The sequence below is a fragment of the Schistocerca nitens genome, chromosome 1 (assembly GCF_023898315.1).
Source record: "Schistocerca nitens isolate TAMUIC-IGC-003100 chromosome 1, iqSchNite1.1, whole genome shotgun sequence".
In the NCBI taxonomy this organism is placed as follows: domain Eukaryota; kingdom Metazoa; phylum Arthropoda; class Insecta; order Orthoptera; family Acrididae; genus Schistocerca; species Schistocerca nitens.
This window is the reverse complement of record NC_064614.1, coordinates 634,066,436-634,081,560: the sequence shown is the minus strand read 5'-3', so window position 1 is coordinate 634,081,560 and position 15,125 is coordinate 634,066,436. Positions and strand designations below refer to the sequence as shown.

Genomic DNA, 15,125 nt, shown 5'->3' with positions numbered 1-15,125 from the left:
TTACATTTGGTGTGCAAGATATATTAGTTAGACAAAATAATGCTCAGACTTCAAGAACAATGTTATATTCCATTTACAAAGAAGGCACACTCTGACATGTGCAAGTGTTACTGAACTCCAGATTTACAGAAGAGAGAAAATATGGTAGAAACTGACCTAAAAGGAGATCAGTTTGAGTCCTGGAGAAATATAGGAACACATGAGACCATATTGATTCTACAATTTGTCTTAGAAGGTTGTAGTGACTCAAGAATTTCGGTGTAAATTCTAGAGACACTCGGACTTCCACCATCTTGAACACCCAATATGTTAAAAGAAAGTAAGAGAGTGGACATGTATCTAGTGCGCCACCAGTTTCTATGTGCAAGTTGGTAGTTTGTAATGAGAAGATGAAAAGCGGGGCAGTCGAACGACACCAACAAGTGTTTGCCGCAAGAGCCACAGATGCTGTGTGAGAGAACATGGAGTAATTAAATGCTATTCTTTACTGTGTTAGTGAATGTGATTGTTGGAAAAAAAAAAAAGAAAAACGATCTTTTGACTATAGACTTTTAACTTACTTCATGTCTTAGCTCTGAATGAAGCTAGATGCATGGGATGTCTATAAATTATTTGGTTGTTAAAACCAGGCAATTGTGACTACATTTATTTGTATCAAATGGGTTAAAAGCTCAAAATATGAGTGAAATATGAGAAGACAGAAAAATTTACATGTGAAATGTGAGAATGTTATTCTGCATAATCCAATACATTGTTAATTGGTGAAAACATAAAGTTTATATATTTACTCCACACGTTCTATCATCAGAAACCATTAGAATGTGGTGACTGATGTGATCAGGACTCGAAGAAAGAGGAATTTTCAATCAAAATCAAGATAAAAAGATACTGTGAGTTGCTATAGCAACCAATAGTAACAAGGCAGGGAAATTGTTTTGCAGGGTTGGATTCTGCATAAATGGTAAAAAGGGGTGAAAATTAATAAGTTATGATGAGATATATTCGATGATGAAGATCCAGTGCGGAGAGTAAGCAACCCTCACACACATCACGGGGGCATGGACCCCGTAACCAGCAACCAATGCCAACAGTGCCAGCTGCTGCTCACCAGTGCTGACTACAAATCCATTCACTGACACTGATGCTGAAACCAACCTTTGATGCTGCCGGCACCCATGCTGTTCGCCAGCACTGATTACACACCTGTTCACCGATGCAGTATAAAACTCTATGCTGGGTGATTGAAAGACAATTAATTGAATGTGAAGTTGAGGACACTGATCAATAATAGACTGTTAATATAGATATTATACTCAGAGGTGAAATTCTTTATGATAACATGATCTAAAAGTAAGAAAAATATGGATAATACTCAAAAAACTGGGGAAAAATCAGAACCAGCCATGGCCATAACAGTAACAAAAGAAATGCCAGACTGGGCTGAAGTAGCACTAAGTCTTAAATTAGACTCATTGAATACTCAAGTAAATGCTAGATTAGATGACCAAAGTGCAGCTGAAAATGTTCAAATTGCAACTTTCAGTGAAAAATCAGATGCACAGAGTGCAAATTCAGCTACTTTAAGACAAGAACTAACTCTTGATTTACATTCAGTAAATACTCAGTTAAATGATAGCTTAGATGAACAAAAGGTGGATTCAGCTGTGATAAGAAAGGAACTAAGCGCTACTTTAAGTGAAAAACTAGAAGCACAGGGTGAGGTTTTAAATGCAAAGTTCAATGCCTTAAATGATAAAGTGGAGAGTTTGCAATTAGATTTAAAGAATGAATTAAGTAATTCCCTGACTATCCATGTAAACCAACTGTTCATTGACTTTAGTCAGACCCAGAGTAACCAGTTTCAGAACTTAGCTAAAGAACTAGAATTTGATATTGAAGATAAATGTAATAAGATAGAATCTGAATTTTGTGAGAAATTAGGATCATTTAAAAGTATATGTTATCCCACATTTGATGCAGTAACGCAGAGACTACACACTTTAAGGGAAAGTGTCGAGAAGCAGGACAAGGTAATTCCTATAGTCCAATCGCAAATTGCAGGTGTTAACATTCGAGTTGATAACAGGGAAAGGAATTTTAAAGAGAAACTAGCAACATCAGACACAATAAATATAAGTAATTTGGAGGAACAGGTAGAGGAAATAATCGATCAAAAAGTTGCCACAAGGATAATCTCCGGAAACATTTCATCTGTTGCTTTTTCCAAACTTAATGATAATAGCAATGTTATAGATGACTTCTGTGAAGAATTAAAACTTGTCCATGACAAAGTAGAAAATAGAATAACTTTACTTAATGTTGCATTTCCTAGTAAAGTGGTAATTGTTTTGTTGTAGGGAGACTTTCACACAAAATTTAACGAGAAGTATTGGTTCATAAGTAATCGAGTGAGGTTAATGTCATATCCGTGGGATCTGGCTGGAGTCACATCTGTCTCCGAGGGACATTAACATTCTGTGTTAACAGGCCGAGTGATGACCATCGGATCCCTAGTTGTTTTTGGTGTTTCTTCTGCAATAACATTTTCCTACACAGAATTCCCCCAGCTTCTTACACTATCCCCCTACTTCTTACACTGTCACTCTACTTCTTATACTATCCTATCTTCCACTATTTGGAAGAAGTCGTCCTCGATTGTTAGAGGATCATGCCCGATAAGTATTTAAGTCGCCTTCATGCTTTGCTCTAGTCAGCAGTGGTTTTGATTGTAATGTCAACAGTAGCTGACGCAGTCTCTGGAGGAGTGTGTCCGCTAAGTATTTGGAAGAAGTTGTCCTCGGTTGTTGGAGGATTGTGCCTGTTAAGTCACCTTCACTCTCCACTCTAGTCAGCGGTGGTCTCAATTGTAATCCCTACAGCAGCTGATGCTCTCCACATATAGTTAGGTCTTATTTTTGCCTAGCTAGCCAGTCTCTCCCACCATACATGTATAGTTAGGTCTTATTTTTGCCTAGCCAGACAGTTTTGCTTAAGTTAACCTTTGAAAGTAATTTGTTATCCAGCTGGTCTATGCAAACCTGGGTGCAATTAATAACTGCAAAGAATATTAGATTAATAGAAAATATGATTTTGTATGAATCATTACATAATTGTGATAATATGATACATAATTTTGTATTTAATCCAGAATTTTTTTTACCTTTTATGAGATGTGATGAATAGGTGAGGGTTTATATTAGTTTTTGGAGGGGTGGGTAGTGTAAGTACAAACATGGCTATCACAGAACACACACCATACCTCCCAAACATCCCTTGCAAACAAGTGTGACTAATTCTTCACCATTTGCCATTCAATAGGTGCTAAGATTTTTCTTCGGGGACAAAATTCCGATGCTCTTGGAGTATCCTCTGATGTCTTTTTTCTTTAATGGCATAAGTAAGATCTTTTAATGTTTTACACATACAAGCATAGGGACTTCCTGTGTCATAGCAGCTGGCAAAGCGTGGTGGTGCCTATTATCTGGCGTCCTCTGATGTCTACTGAAACGAACCTATTTCTAACAGGTCGCAGGAAAATATTGTGAATGGTGGTTTGAAAAGCGTTACTTTTAAAGTAAATTTCCTTTTACACAAGTTGAACTATGTGTGAGAATGTGCGATGAATTTCTTAAACCACAGAGCATTTGATGACGAGCCATTTAGAAGTATTTCTAGCCCAGAAGATCACACATTCACATCGTTATTATGAGCAAATTGATGTAGTGCTACGGGGAGCTCTCTCTTCTCTGCAGTAGCTAATTTATTTGTGGAAAACTCTGAGGACAAGCCACTGGACTTTCCTAAAAATTTTGCTGGCACATTTATGTGATATATCTTAAAGTGTAACACGTGCAAAAAATATCAACATTATATGTGAAAGCTTTTCTTTTCTTGTAACAACACTATGTGTGTTAACTTCTATTAGCTGACTACATCACATGTTCTATGGTCTGAATATCCGCTGCCATCGGCTGGCAGGATCACGTGACATGAGCTAAGACTGGCTTACAACAGTGCATCGCAATCTCGATTACAATGGTTCAGAAAGTAACATGCAGTGTTTGGTGGAATTTGAATTTATACTTTTGTAATACGAAAATATGCAGCGTACATGTTGCTGCACATCAAAAATCTTCCCAAAAGGAGTTTTCTTCCCTGAGTTTCGTTTTCTAAAGTGCCGGGAAATTCTACACTCATGTATAAAAACATAACCATTCAATGGGTTGATTAGTTTTACATTTCTGAGGGAAAATATACGGTCACTTAATAACATGGAAAAAGTATGTTTTCATCCGGGAGAAAGTGTATTTTTAACCGGGAAATCTGGGGAAAATCCTGGATTTTTTTTTTCTTTGTCCACGTATACACCCTGCACTCAAGTTTCGGCGAGGTAGGGATCCTGGGGAATGGGGTGGCAAGGGTTTCCTGTCTTTGGGGCTATCTTCTTTTTATTCTTCTTTGATCAAGATTCTATATTGCATATGTACATAAAAAAACTATGATAATTCTACATCAGGGATACATAAGAAGGAAGTGTGAGTAATTAAGGAGAGCATAAGCCAAGGAGGAACTAATAAGCATAAGCCAGGGAGGAACTAATTGTGATAATTATCCAGTAATGTCAGTTGAACATTTGTTCTAATGATTTGTAAGATAGTGGGACAAGTATAGCATAGTAAATGTACGATATATTGAATAGTGTATATAAATGTGGTGTCTACTGCAAGCTTAGAATTGGAAGAGTAGTGGAGTAGGGGATTAAGTGAAGCATTATGAATTGAGTGTTAAGTGTGAAATACATTTTATTTTCCAGAGGATATTTAATTATAGAGTATATAAAGATGTATACTTGGGAAATGAACCATGAGTCCTACTCAGGATGGATAAAGGTGGCAGAGGGGAGGGGGGTGGGGGGTGCACCCAGCATTTATTGGATATAAAGGGCAGATAGGCAGACCTGAGAAAGGCTGACGTATACTGTGTGAACAGGGGAACCAAGAAGGGGATTGACCTGTACCAAAGGAAAATAGGAATTAAGAGGGATGTACCTACCGAAACAGAAGGAGGAAGTGCTCTCATAGGGTCAACCCATATGTAAAGTATAGGTACTGTTCCTAAAGGGAAAAGGACAGCATCGTGGCAGAAGTCACACATTTTGTGGGAATTATTCTGGTAAATTTGAATTCTATATTCCAGTGGCATTATTATGTTTTATGTTTATGAGTGTCAGAACATTTTCATTTGCATAGAGTTCCTCCAGACTACAAGCTACTGTAGGTAATGAAAACAGATAGTTATTATCAAAATGAAAAAAGAAGAGCAAGATATTAAGTACACAATTACTAAAAGAAATAGAATTTATACTGATTAAAATGTAAATTAGCGTTATGTGAGATATTAAAGTACATAATGAATATGTATAAAATATCATGTGTTCAAGCTAAGGGGAGGGTTATGTAGTGACTCAAGAATTTAGGTGTAAATTCTAGAGACACTCAGCCTTCCACAGTCTCAAACACACAATATTTTAAAAGTAAGTAAGAGAGCGGAAATGTATCTACTGCACTGCCGGTTTCAGTATGCAGTTTGTAATGAGAAGACAACAAACGGAACAGTCGAACGATGCTGACAAGTGTTTGCCACTTGAGCCACAGATGCTGTTTGAGAGGTCACGGAGTAATTAAATGCTATTCTTTGCTATGTTAGTGACTGTGATTGTTGAAAAAAAAAGAAAAATGAACTTTTTACTACAGGCTCTTAACTTACTCCATGTCTTAGCCCTGAACGAAGCAAGGCGCATGGAATGTCTATAAATTATTTGGTTGTTAAAACTGGGCAATTGTGATATTTAATTGTATCTAATGGGTATTGGTGTAGTTGACTTGCAAGAGTTTGTATGATGCTTATATGAAACTTGTGGAGAGGAAAATACACCTGAGCTGAACTGAAAGTATGAGAGTACCAAGTTATTTCAAGTGAGAGAGATAGTAATTTATTGATTACTCTAACCAGCATTATTGCTTTGGAGAAGAAGTTATGGAGACTGACGCAGCCGCATATCCAGAGAAGAGGATCAGCTAAACATTTCAAGCAAGTCAACTGTAGTAAGAGAAGTTTGAAGTTCACAATCCAGTTTTGCACCACTTCTCTTGTCGCCAAAACCATATTGATTCTACAATTTATCTTAGAAGGTAGACTGAAGAAAGGCAAACCTGCATTTATACCATTTAAACCTGACTGCATGTACAGGAGTCAAAGGACATGAAAGGGAAATAGTGATGAAGAAGGGAGTGAGACAGTGTTGTAGACTTTCCCCATTGTCATTCAACCTCCATGTTGAGCAAGCAGTAAACGAAACAAGGAGAATTGTGGAAGGGTATTAAAAGTTAGAGAAAAGAAATAAAAACATTGATGTTTGCTGATGACACTGCAATTCCGTCAGAGACAGCAAATGACATGGTAGAGCAGCTAAATGGGTCGAATAGGGTATTGAAAAGAATGGAAACTGTTACTTCCATAAAATATCTAGAAGTATGCGTATGGAGTGATTTAAAGTGGAATGACCACATAAAACTAATCTTTGGTAGGGCAGATGCCAGACCAAGATTCACTGGAAGAATCCTCACATGAAGGAGATAGCTTACAAAACCTTCATTCGACCAACACTTCAATTTTGGCAGACTGAGATCCAAAGAAAAGCAGCACAATTCATTATAGGTTCATTTAATAAATGCAAAAGCATCACAGAGATGCTCAGCCAACTCCAGTGGCAGATGCTGCAAGAGATTCGTTCTATATCACAGTATGGTTGACTGTTAAAAGTTCTGGGAGCGTATGTCCTTAGAAGTGTCAACCAATGTATTGCTTTCTTCTATGTATATCTCACAAAAAGACATCAAGATAAAATTAAAGAGATTCAAACCTATACAGGGATTTTCCAGCAATCATTCTTCCCACAAACCATTCATGACTTGAACAGTGATACTGGTACACAAAGTACCCTCTGCCACATACTATAAGGTAGTTTGCAGAGTATATGTGTAGTTCTAGATGTCATGAAAAGAGATTATAAGATGAATATCAACAAAAAGGAAACAAGGGTAACTGAATGTACTTGAATTAAAAGAAATTGAGCGGAGGCAGTTATGGCCTGAAGAAATGCATTAAACAAGTCTTTGGACTGAAGACACAACAATAACAACAAAAACATGTAATTTAAACCTTGATGTCTAAGTTTTTTATTTTTAGCTGCAATGATAATTATGATGATACTTTTAATTTCTCTGTATTTTTGACTAAATTTGATAAATTTCTATCATACAGAAAATTTACAATTTCATCTAGGGGCTTATTTATGTGATTTTTTTACAGGTGGTGTCTTCATTGTGATTTTTGTGGGAATTGGGCTTGCATGTATCACTCTGGCATTTGAATACTGGTGGTACAAACTGAGACCACAGCACAATGCCATTGTTGAAGCAGCTCCGCATAGAACAAAATCGGATTCACTGCAAGCACTTAATATGATGCGAAGCAGTTTCGACAAACGATATGGGTAATTTTCATATGCAATTCTGGGTACCTTATTTTAATTATAATATTGTAAAGCTGAAATTGCAAACTATGTTACAGAATCTGCATTGATTGTGTGCGTCATAGCAGTAGAGAGTATCAAAGTAAACACTAACTTTAAAAACCTAATTTGATGTTGAGCTTCTCACATTTGATATTCGTTCTTTAGAGCAACAAAAACATCATTATTCATAGTTTTATGACAAGATAAATATACTAGTTGCATAAAAAATTTGAATGCTTCGGATAGAATCAAAAATATAATTAACCAGGCAGAAGTTGGGACTAAAGTGAAGTGAGATTTCATCATCATCATAAGTCAAGAGATCCACTGCTGATTAAGCCATGTTGTAGGCAGTGGCAAGCATTAGGCATCCATTAACTCGGTTCCATGTTGCATCTGTTTGATTTTTAATGCTATCTGTCCACTTTCCACCAAACCACCTTGTGCCTTTCTTATCTCTTAGAATCCAGTGGAAAAAAACTTAAAATCAACATATGCATGTATATGTAAGGTAATTATTATGCTATTGTGGCTTGTTTCTGTCAAAAGAAAAGAATTTACAGAGGTTATTTAAACATATTGCATTACTCTGCAGAAGACATGCATACATTAAATGTTACATAGCACTCATGTCATGTGACATTGTTAATAACAGTTACACTAAAGATACAAAGCACTACAACTGTGTGTGTAATAGCATACTGTCCCATCTTTGGAATTCAGTACAGCAGTGATTCTGGGTGACATAAAATTGACAAGAATGTAGTAGGTTTGTGGACGTATTTTTCACCAGATGTCTATGGACAGGTCACTAAATCTCATAAATTATGGGTGGGTTATTCGTGGGCACAGAGCTGACACCTGACAGCATCTCAGATGTTTTCCATTGGGTTCAGATCAGACAAATTTGATGCCCAAGGCATCAACAGGAGTTCACTATCATGCTCCTCAGACTACTGTACTAAGGCTATGATGCAGACTATTATCCTGCTAGGAGAAGTCATATCTATGAAGGAAGCATCAGGCATGAATGGGTGCATGTGGTCTGCAGTAATGTTCATGTAATCCACAGTCTTCATTTAGTACCACAGATCCCATGGAAGCCCAATTGGATGTCTTCCACAGCATAGTACTGCTCCTACTGTGCACAAGCTCACCAGTGCTACTGCTGAGCATTGCTTTCGTTGAAAACCTAAACAAAAATGGGTGCTGTGACTGGGCTACCATAAAAAATTTGTTAATCTATAGACAATCTGAAAACTCTCAGATCTCCCAGTTAGTTTTGATAATATATCTCTGTATACAAAAGTTCCTTTATATATTCCTTTGAAGCTACTTGCGAGGAATTATGAGGTAAACATTATGCTTTGTTCAGACTTGTGCTACTTAAACACACTTTTTATTCAGCAACCAGTGCTATAAGTAGGTTAAGTTGCCACTAGGAGTAAATAGAAGAGGTCACCATTAGGAGAACAGTATCTCTCATGGTGGCCAACTGTCTTACACATGACTTTTAAGAGAAAGCACTATATTCAGAAACAGTGTAACTTTATGCCCATTGTCAAAAGGATGAGACTTGTGATCTCCTCTTGTAAATCAGAAACACTTCTAATGTTCATTCAGCATTTAAATTAAATTTATTTTATGATAAACAGGAAAAATGCTGGACATTTTGTTATGTAATAAATCATGAGAACACTGGGGGCACAAAGGGTACAGCAAGCTTTATATTTTCAGGCTGCAAGTTGTCACCATACTTCACAATGTTCAGTTTTATATGGTATGTTTGTTTCGGATCTGATGACCTGTTGTGAGATTCAACAGCTGACGGTAGTTTGTGACAGAAGGGGTATGCAGAAAAGCAAATTCATCATTCATTGCTGGTAGATAAAGTTCATGTAAGGAACCATGTAAAGAAATGGAGGTTTCCAACATCACATCCATCTTTACTTCCTTGGAATTGGAAAAATACTTAGCACAACATTAAGTATATGGCTCATCCATCCGCAAAACTGAGGAACTTGCTGGGTCCCATGAGAGATCATTTTAGCCTTAACCAACAAATGTATATGAGATTTTGCCTCACAGTGCTATGTTCTATATTGGGCAAATGTGTCACACAATGCAAGACATTGTAATAAATATCATCAGAACACATGCCTGGGCCAACCAGATTAAAGTGCCTTGTCTTAGCAGAAAAAATTGCAACATGTGTTTTCAGTTTTGTCCCCCTGCACTCTCGTCATCATATTCTGACAAGCAAGACTAGAATTTTTGATGAGAAATCTGTCACTCCACCATGGAGAACCCACATAGCAACAAAGTTTGCTTCATTTCTCAGCCACAGTGATGCCTGGCAGCAATACCCTGTCTATATTCAGAAGGCCTCACCTTGGTTCCCCCACCTGTAGGGGACTCTTGATGCACTGCTCTCATGAACGTCATCTCACGATGAAGACCACTGTGATGTGGATGCCTGCTGGCTGTCACAGTATTACAATGCAGAAACCAAACTCACACTCATGTGGTTTTGATGCCATACCCAATTGCCTTCTCAGACAAATATGCCCTCATGTGTCTCATATCTTGTCAGATATAATAAACTGCTCCTTCCTGTATGACCAATTCCCTAAAATTTCAAGGCAACAAAAGTGATTCCTCTCTAAAAATGATGAAAATGGTGATGCTAATAACTACAGACCCATCTCAACCCCTCAAGCATATCAAAAGTTCTTGAGAAAGCATTATGTGATGGTGACCATGTTAAAAAGATTTAAAAAAAGTTCAAATGGCTCTGAGCACTATGGGACTTAAGATCTGAGGTCATCAGTCACCTAGGAACTGGAACTACTTAAACCTAACTAACATAAGGACATCACACACATCCATGCCTGAGGCAGGATTCGAACCTGCGACCATAGTAGTCGTACGGTTCCATACTGAAGCATCTAGAACTGCTCAGCCACACTGGCTGGCCTAAAAAGATCCTATTAGTAACTGTTTATTTGGCTGTTATCAGTTTGGCTTTTGAAAAGGGAGATGAATAAATGGGACCCTATATTCATTCCTAAACGATGTTTATAGTAACCCAATGACAGAAACCATACAACAAGAGTATTATCTGATCTCATTACTGCCTTAGATCTCGTCAGTCATGAGTTACTGACAGAGAAACTGGTACATTAAGGAACTGAGGAAAAATGCAATGATTGTTTTAAATCAGATCTTCCAGACAGGATACAAAGAGTTGAAATCCGTTCAGAAATGTTGGCAGCATACAATCAAAGGAACAAGCCATAAGACAAGGCATTCCTCAAGAAGGGACACTTGATCCATTTCTGTTTGCTATACTTATCAATAATCTGTACCAAAGCATTCAGAAAGTTCAGTAACATTTCCCAGTGACGCCAGCATACTGTATTCAAATTACTATACTAATAAACTCAATGACATCATTTCTGATACAAACTCCAAGCTGGAAAATGATTAAGGGATTAAAGAAGACCACTTACCAAAAAACAGACATAGTGAGTTATTGATAGACACACACTGGAGAAAGAAAACTAGCTGGCTTTAGGAGTTGCCCTATGATGAGCTAGAGTAAAATAAAATAAAATATGGTAATTGAAGAACTTCACAAGACACAATTGCTAATAAAGCATTTTACTGGCTGACTGGTTTTGACAGAGCTATGCTGTCATCATTGGATTTTATGCTTTTGAATTTGAATGAAAGCACAAGATCTGATGATGGCAGCATAGCTCTGTCAAAATTGGTCATCCAATAAGGTGCTTTTCTTAGTGATCTTGACTTGTGAAGTTTTCTTCAGTAACTATAATATGCAGATTACCCCCAGACTGATCATTGCAGGAAGATATAAAAGTAAAATTTGAATTGAATTGAATTGAATTTTATTTGATCCTGTAAGATTACATTGTGTACAGTAAATGTACGTGTACTATAGGGCATGTCAAAGTATTAAAATTCTTTATCACTTATTTTTCTACACCTTTAGCTTACATTTTTACATCACTGATAATGAGTAACAATATATACAAATTTAATGGCATAAGTATTCTGCAACACTGTAAAACTCTTTTTCAATGAGATAGTCTTTAAGTTTCTTTGCAAAGTCATTGTGAAGTACACTATCTTGCAGGGTTTTGGGCAGACTTCTTAGTAGTCTGATACCAGAGTACTGGGGTCACTTTTTCTAGCATTGCCAGTCGGTGAGGTATGCTCCGTACTTCATTCTTCTTTCTTCTTTCTTGTATTGTGGGTGTGTACACTAGCATTTGTAATCCAGTCCTCACTACCTTTTGTGATGTACATTATTGTTTTGTATATATACAACGATGAAAAATTTAAGATACCTAAATTCTTGAAACAGTTTCTGCATGTTTTAGAGGTCTTTCTTCTTAAAATGGTCCTAATTGCTTTTTTTTGTAATGTGAACACTCGTTTTGTCTCTTGTTTGTTTGAGTTTCCCCACACAGTCACTCCATACTGTAAGTATGGTTCGAAAAGTCCATGGTACACTGTACACAGAAGGTTCTTGTCTGAATACTGTGATATCTGCATCATTAAGAATATGACAGAGCTCAGTTTCTTACAGACATTATTAATATGTTTTTTCCATTTCAGTTCATTATCCACAAGAATACCTAAGAATCTAGCAGATTCTACTTCTTCCAGCCTTGTTCCATCAACCTCTAAATCCATGTCTACAGCCTTTTCCTTGTTTTTAAACACTGCATACATAGTCTTTTTTAGATTTATAACCAGTTCATTTTCCAACAGCCATTGAGCTGTGACATTTGCAGATATGTATGCTCTTCTCTCAAGCTGTTCCATATTTTGGTCACTATTTAGTATTGTCATGTCATCAGCATACAATATTTTCTTTTCTTCCTCCTCAACACCTATATCATTAACAAATACATTAAATAACAATGGCCCCATTACCGAACCCTGCAGCACTCCATATTTAATGGATTTGGTTTCTGATTGGTATGAGTTTCCTAATGATACATACTGCTTGCGGTTGCACAAGTATGATTTTATCCATTCACCTGGTTGCCCCCGAATGCCATAGTTGCTTAATTTTTGTATCAGCATTTCATGGACAATGGTGTCAAATGCCTTTGAAAGATCCAGAAACATTGCAGAGACAACCTTTTTCTCATCTAAGGACTGTAAAATGTATTCTGTTGGACTGACAATTGCTGATTCTGTAGATTTACCCTTTCTGAAACCATGCTGTGAGGTCATGCGAATGTTATGTTTGTCCAAATAGTTAACTAATCTGGTATACATAAGCATTTCTAGGATTTTTGAGAAACCTGATATCAGCGAAACTGGTCTGTAGTTGTTGGGATCATCCTTACACCCTTTCTTGTACACTGGCACTACCTTCGTTATCTTCAGTTTTTCTGGAAAAATTGCATCTCTGAAAGAACAGTTTGCTTTGTTCAGCAGTGGTGTTATTATCTCCTCACATACCAGCTTTATTACATGATTTGATATTTCATCATCACCAGCTGATTTCTTGGACTTCAGTTTCTGTATAGTTTTCCACAATTCATCTTCCGTGACTGGTCTTAAGAACATAGTACTGTGTTGTCTACTTTAATTGACCTAATACCTTCTTCATTGTTTGACCCATCTTTTTCCTTTCTTTCAGCATTGATTGCATTCCAAGCTGCCTTTGCCTTGTTTTTTGAGTTCTTTATAGTGGTGTCAATTGCTCTTGCTTTCGCTTCTCTTATTGTTTTTCTATACTTCTTTTTTAACATTTTATAGTTTTCAGCTTCGCCCATCCGTCTCACGTCCTGAAGCTTCCTTTGCTGTTCTAGTACGAGGGCAGTTCAATAAGTAATGCAATACATTTTTTTCTGAAACAGGGGTTGTTTTATTCAGCATTGAAATACACCAGGTTATTTCCCAATCTTTTAGCTACACAACACTATTTTTCAACGTAATCTCCATTCAATGCTACTTACGCCACCTTGAAATGAGGGCCTGTATGCCTGCACGGTACCATTCCACTGGTCGATGTCGGAGCCAACATCGTACTGCATCAATAACTTCTTCATCATCCGCGTAGTGCCTCCCATGGATTGCGTCCTTCATTGGGCCAAACATATGGAAATCCGACGGTGCGAGATCGGGACTGTAGGGTGCATGAGGAAGAACAGTCCACTGAAGTTTTGTGAGCTCCTCTCGGGTGCGAAGACTTGTGTGAGGTCTTGTGTTGTCATGAAGAAGGAGAAGTTCGTTCAGATTTTTGTGCCTACGAACACGCTGAAGTCGTTTCTTCAATTTCTGAAGAGTAGCACAATACACTTCAGAGTTGATCGTTTGACCATGGGGAAGGACATCGAACAGAATAACCCCTTCAGCGTCCCAGAAGACTATAACCATGACTTTACCGGCTGAGGGTATGGCTTTAAACTTTTTCTTGGTAGGGGAGTGGGTGTGGTGCCACTCCATTGATTGCCGTTTTGTTTCAGGTTCGAAGTGATGAACCCATGTTTCATCGCCTGTAACAATCTTTGACAAGAAATTGTCACCCTCAGCCACATGACGAGCAAGCAATTCCGCACAGATGGTTCTCCTTTGCTCTTTATGGTGTTCGGTTAGACAACGAGGGACCCAGCGGGAACAAACCTTTGAATATCCCAACTGGTGAACAATTGTGACAGCACTACCAACAGAGATGTCAAGTTGAGCACTGAGTTGTTTGATGGTGATCCGTCGATCATCTCGAACGAGTGTGTTCGCACGCTCCGCATTGCAGGAGTCACAGCTGTGCATGGCCGGCCCGCACGCGGGAGATCAGACAGTCTTGCTTGACCTTGCGGCGATGATGACACACGCTTTGCCCAACGACTCACCGTGCTTTTGTCCACTGCCAGATCACCGTAGACATTCTGCAAGCGCCTATGAATATCTGAGATGCCCTGGTTTTCCGCCAAAAGAAACTCGATCACTGCCCGTTGTTTGCAACGCACATCCGTTACAGACGCCATTTTAACAGCTCCGTACAGCGCTGCCACCTGTCGGAATTCAATGAAACTATACGAGACGAAGCGGGAATGTTTGAAAATATTCCACAAGAAATTTCCGGTTTTTTCAACCAAAATTGGCCGAGAAAAAAAATGTGTTGCATTACTTATTGAACTGCCCTCGTATTTCACTCGTAATCCACTGTGCTTGATCTTGATGCCTTTCTTGTCTCTTTACTTTGGGAAATGCTACATTATAATGGTACTTAATTGTTGAAATTAATGCATCATATTTTTCATTTACACTCTGGGCCTGTAGGGTTTCATTCCAGGTTTCCTTACTTAACATTGTTCTAAATATGTTGATATTTTGTTCACTGATGATCCTAATTTCTTTGGTTGTTTGTTTGGTTCTGATACTGTGTCATTACTTCTGCAAAAGCTGATTAGTTGTCCATGATGATCAGATATTTCTGTCTGAACTACATGTGACTCATAGTTACACATATTAGTAATTATGTTGTCAATAATTGTCTCACTTT

The 15,125-nt window shown here is 37.7% G+C and overlaps 1 protein-coding gene across 1 annotated transcript in view; it reads left to right on the top strand.

The window, feature by feature from the left end:
- Positions 1 to 15,125, top strand: part of LOC126236653 (ionotropic receptor 25a) — a 485,919-nt gene that overhangs the window by 453,531 nt on the left and 17,263 nt on the right. The window contains exon 17 of the mRNA XM_049946121.1: positions 7,372 to 7,555. Coding sequence (XP_049802078.1) covers positions 7,372 to 7,555 — 184 coding nt within the window. The remainder of the gene's footprint in view (positions 1 to 7,371; positions 7,556 to 15,125) is intronic.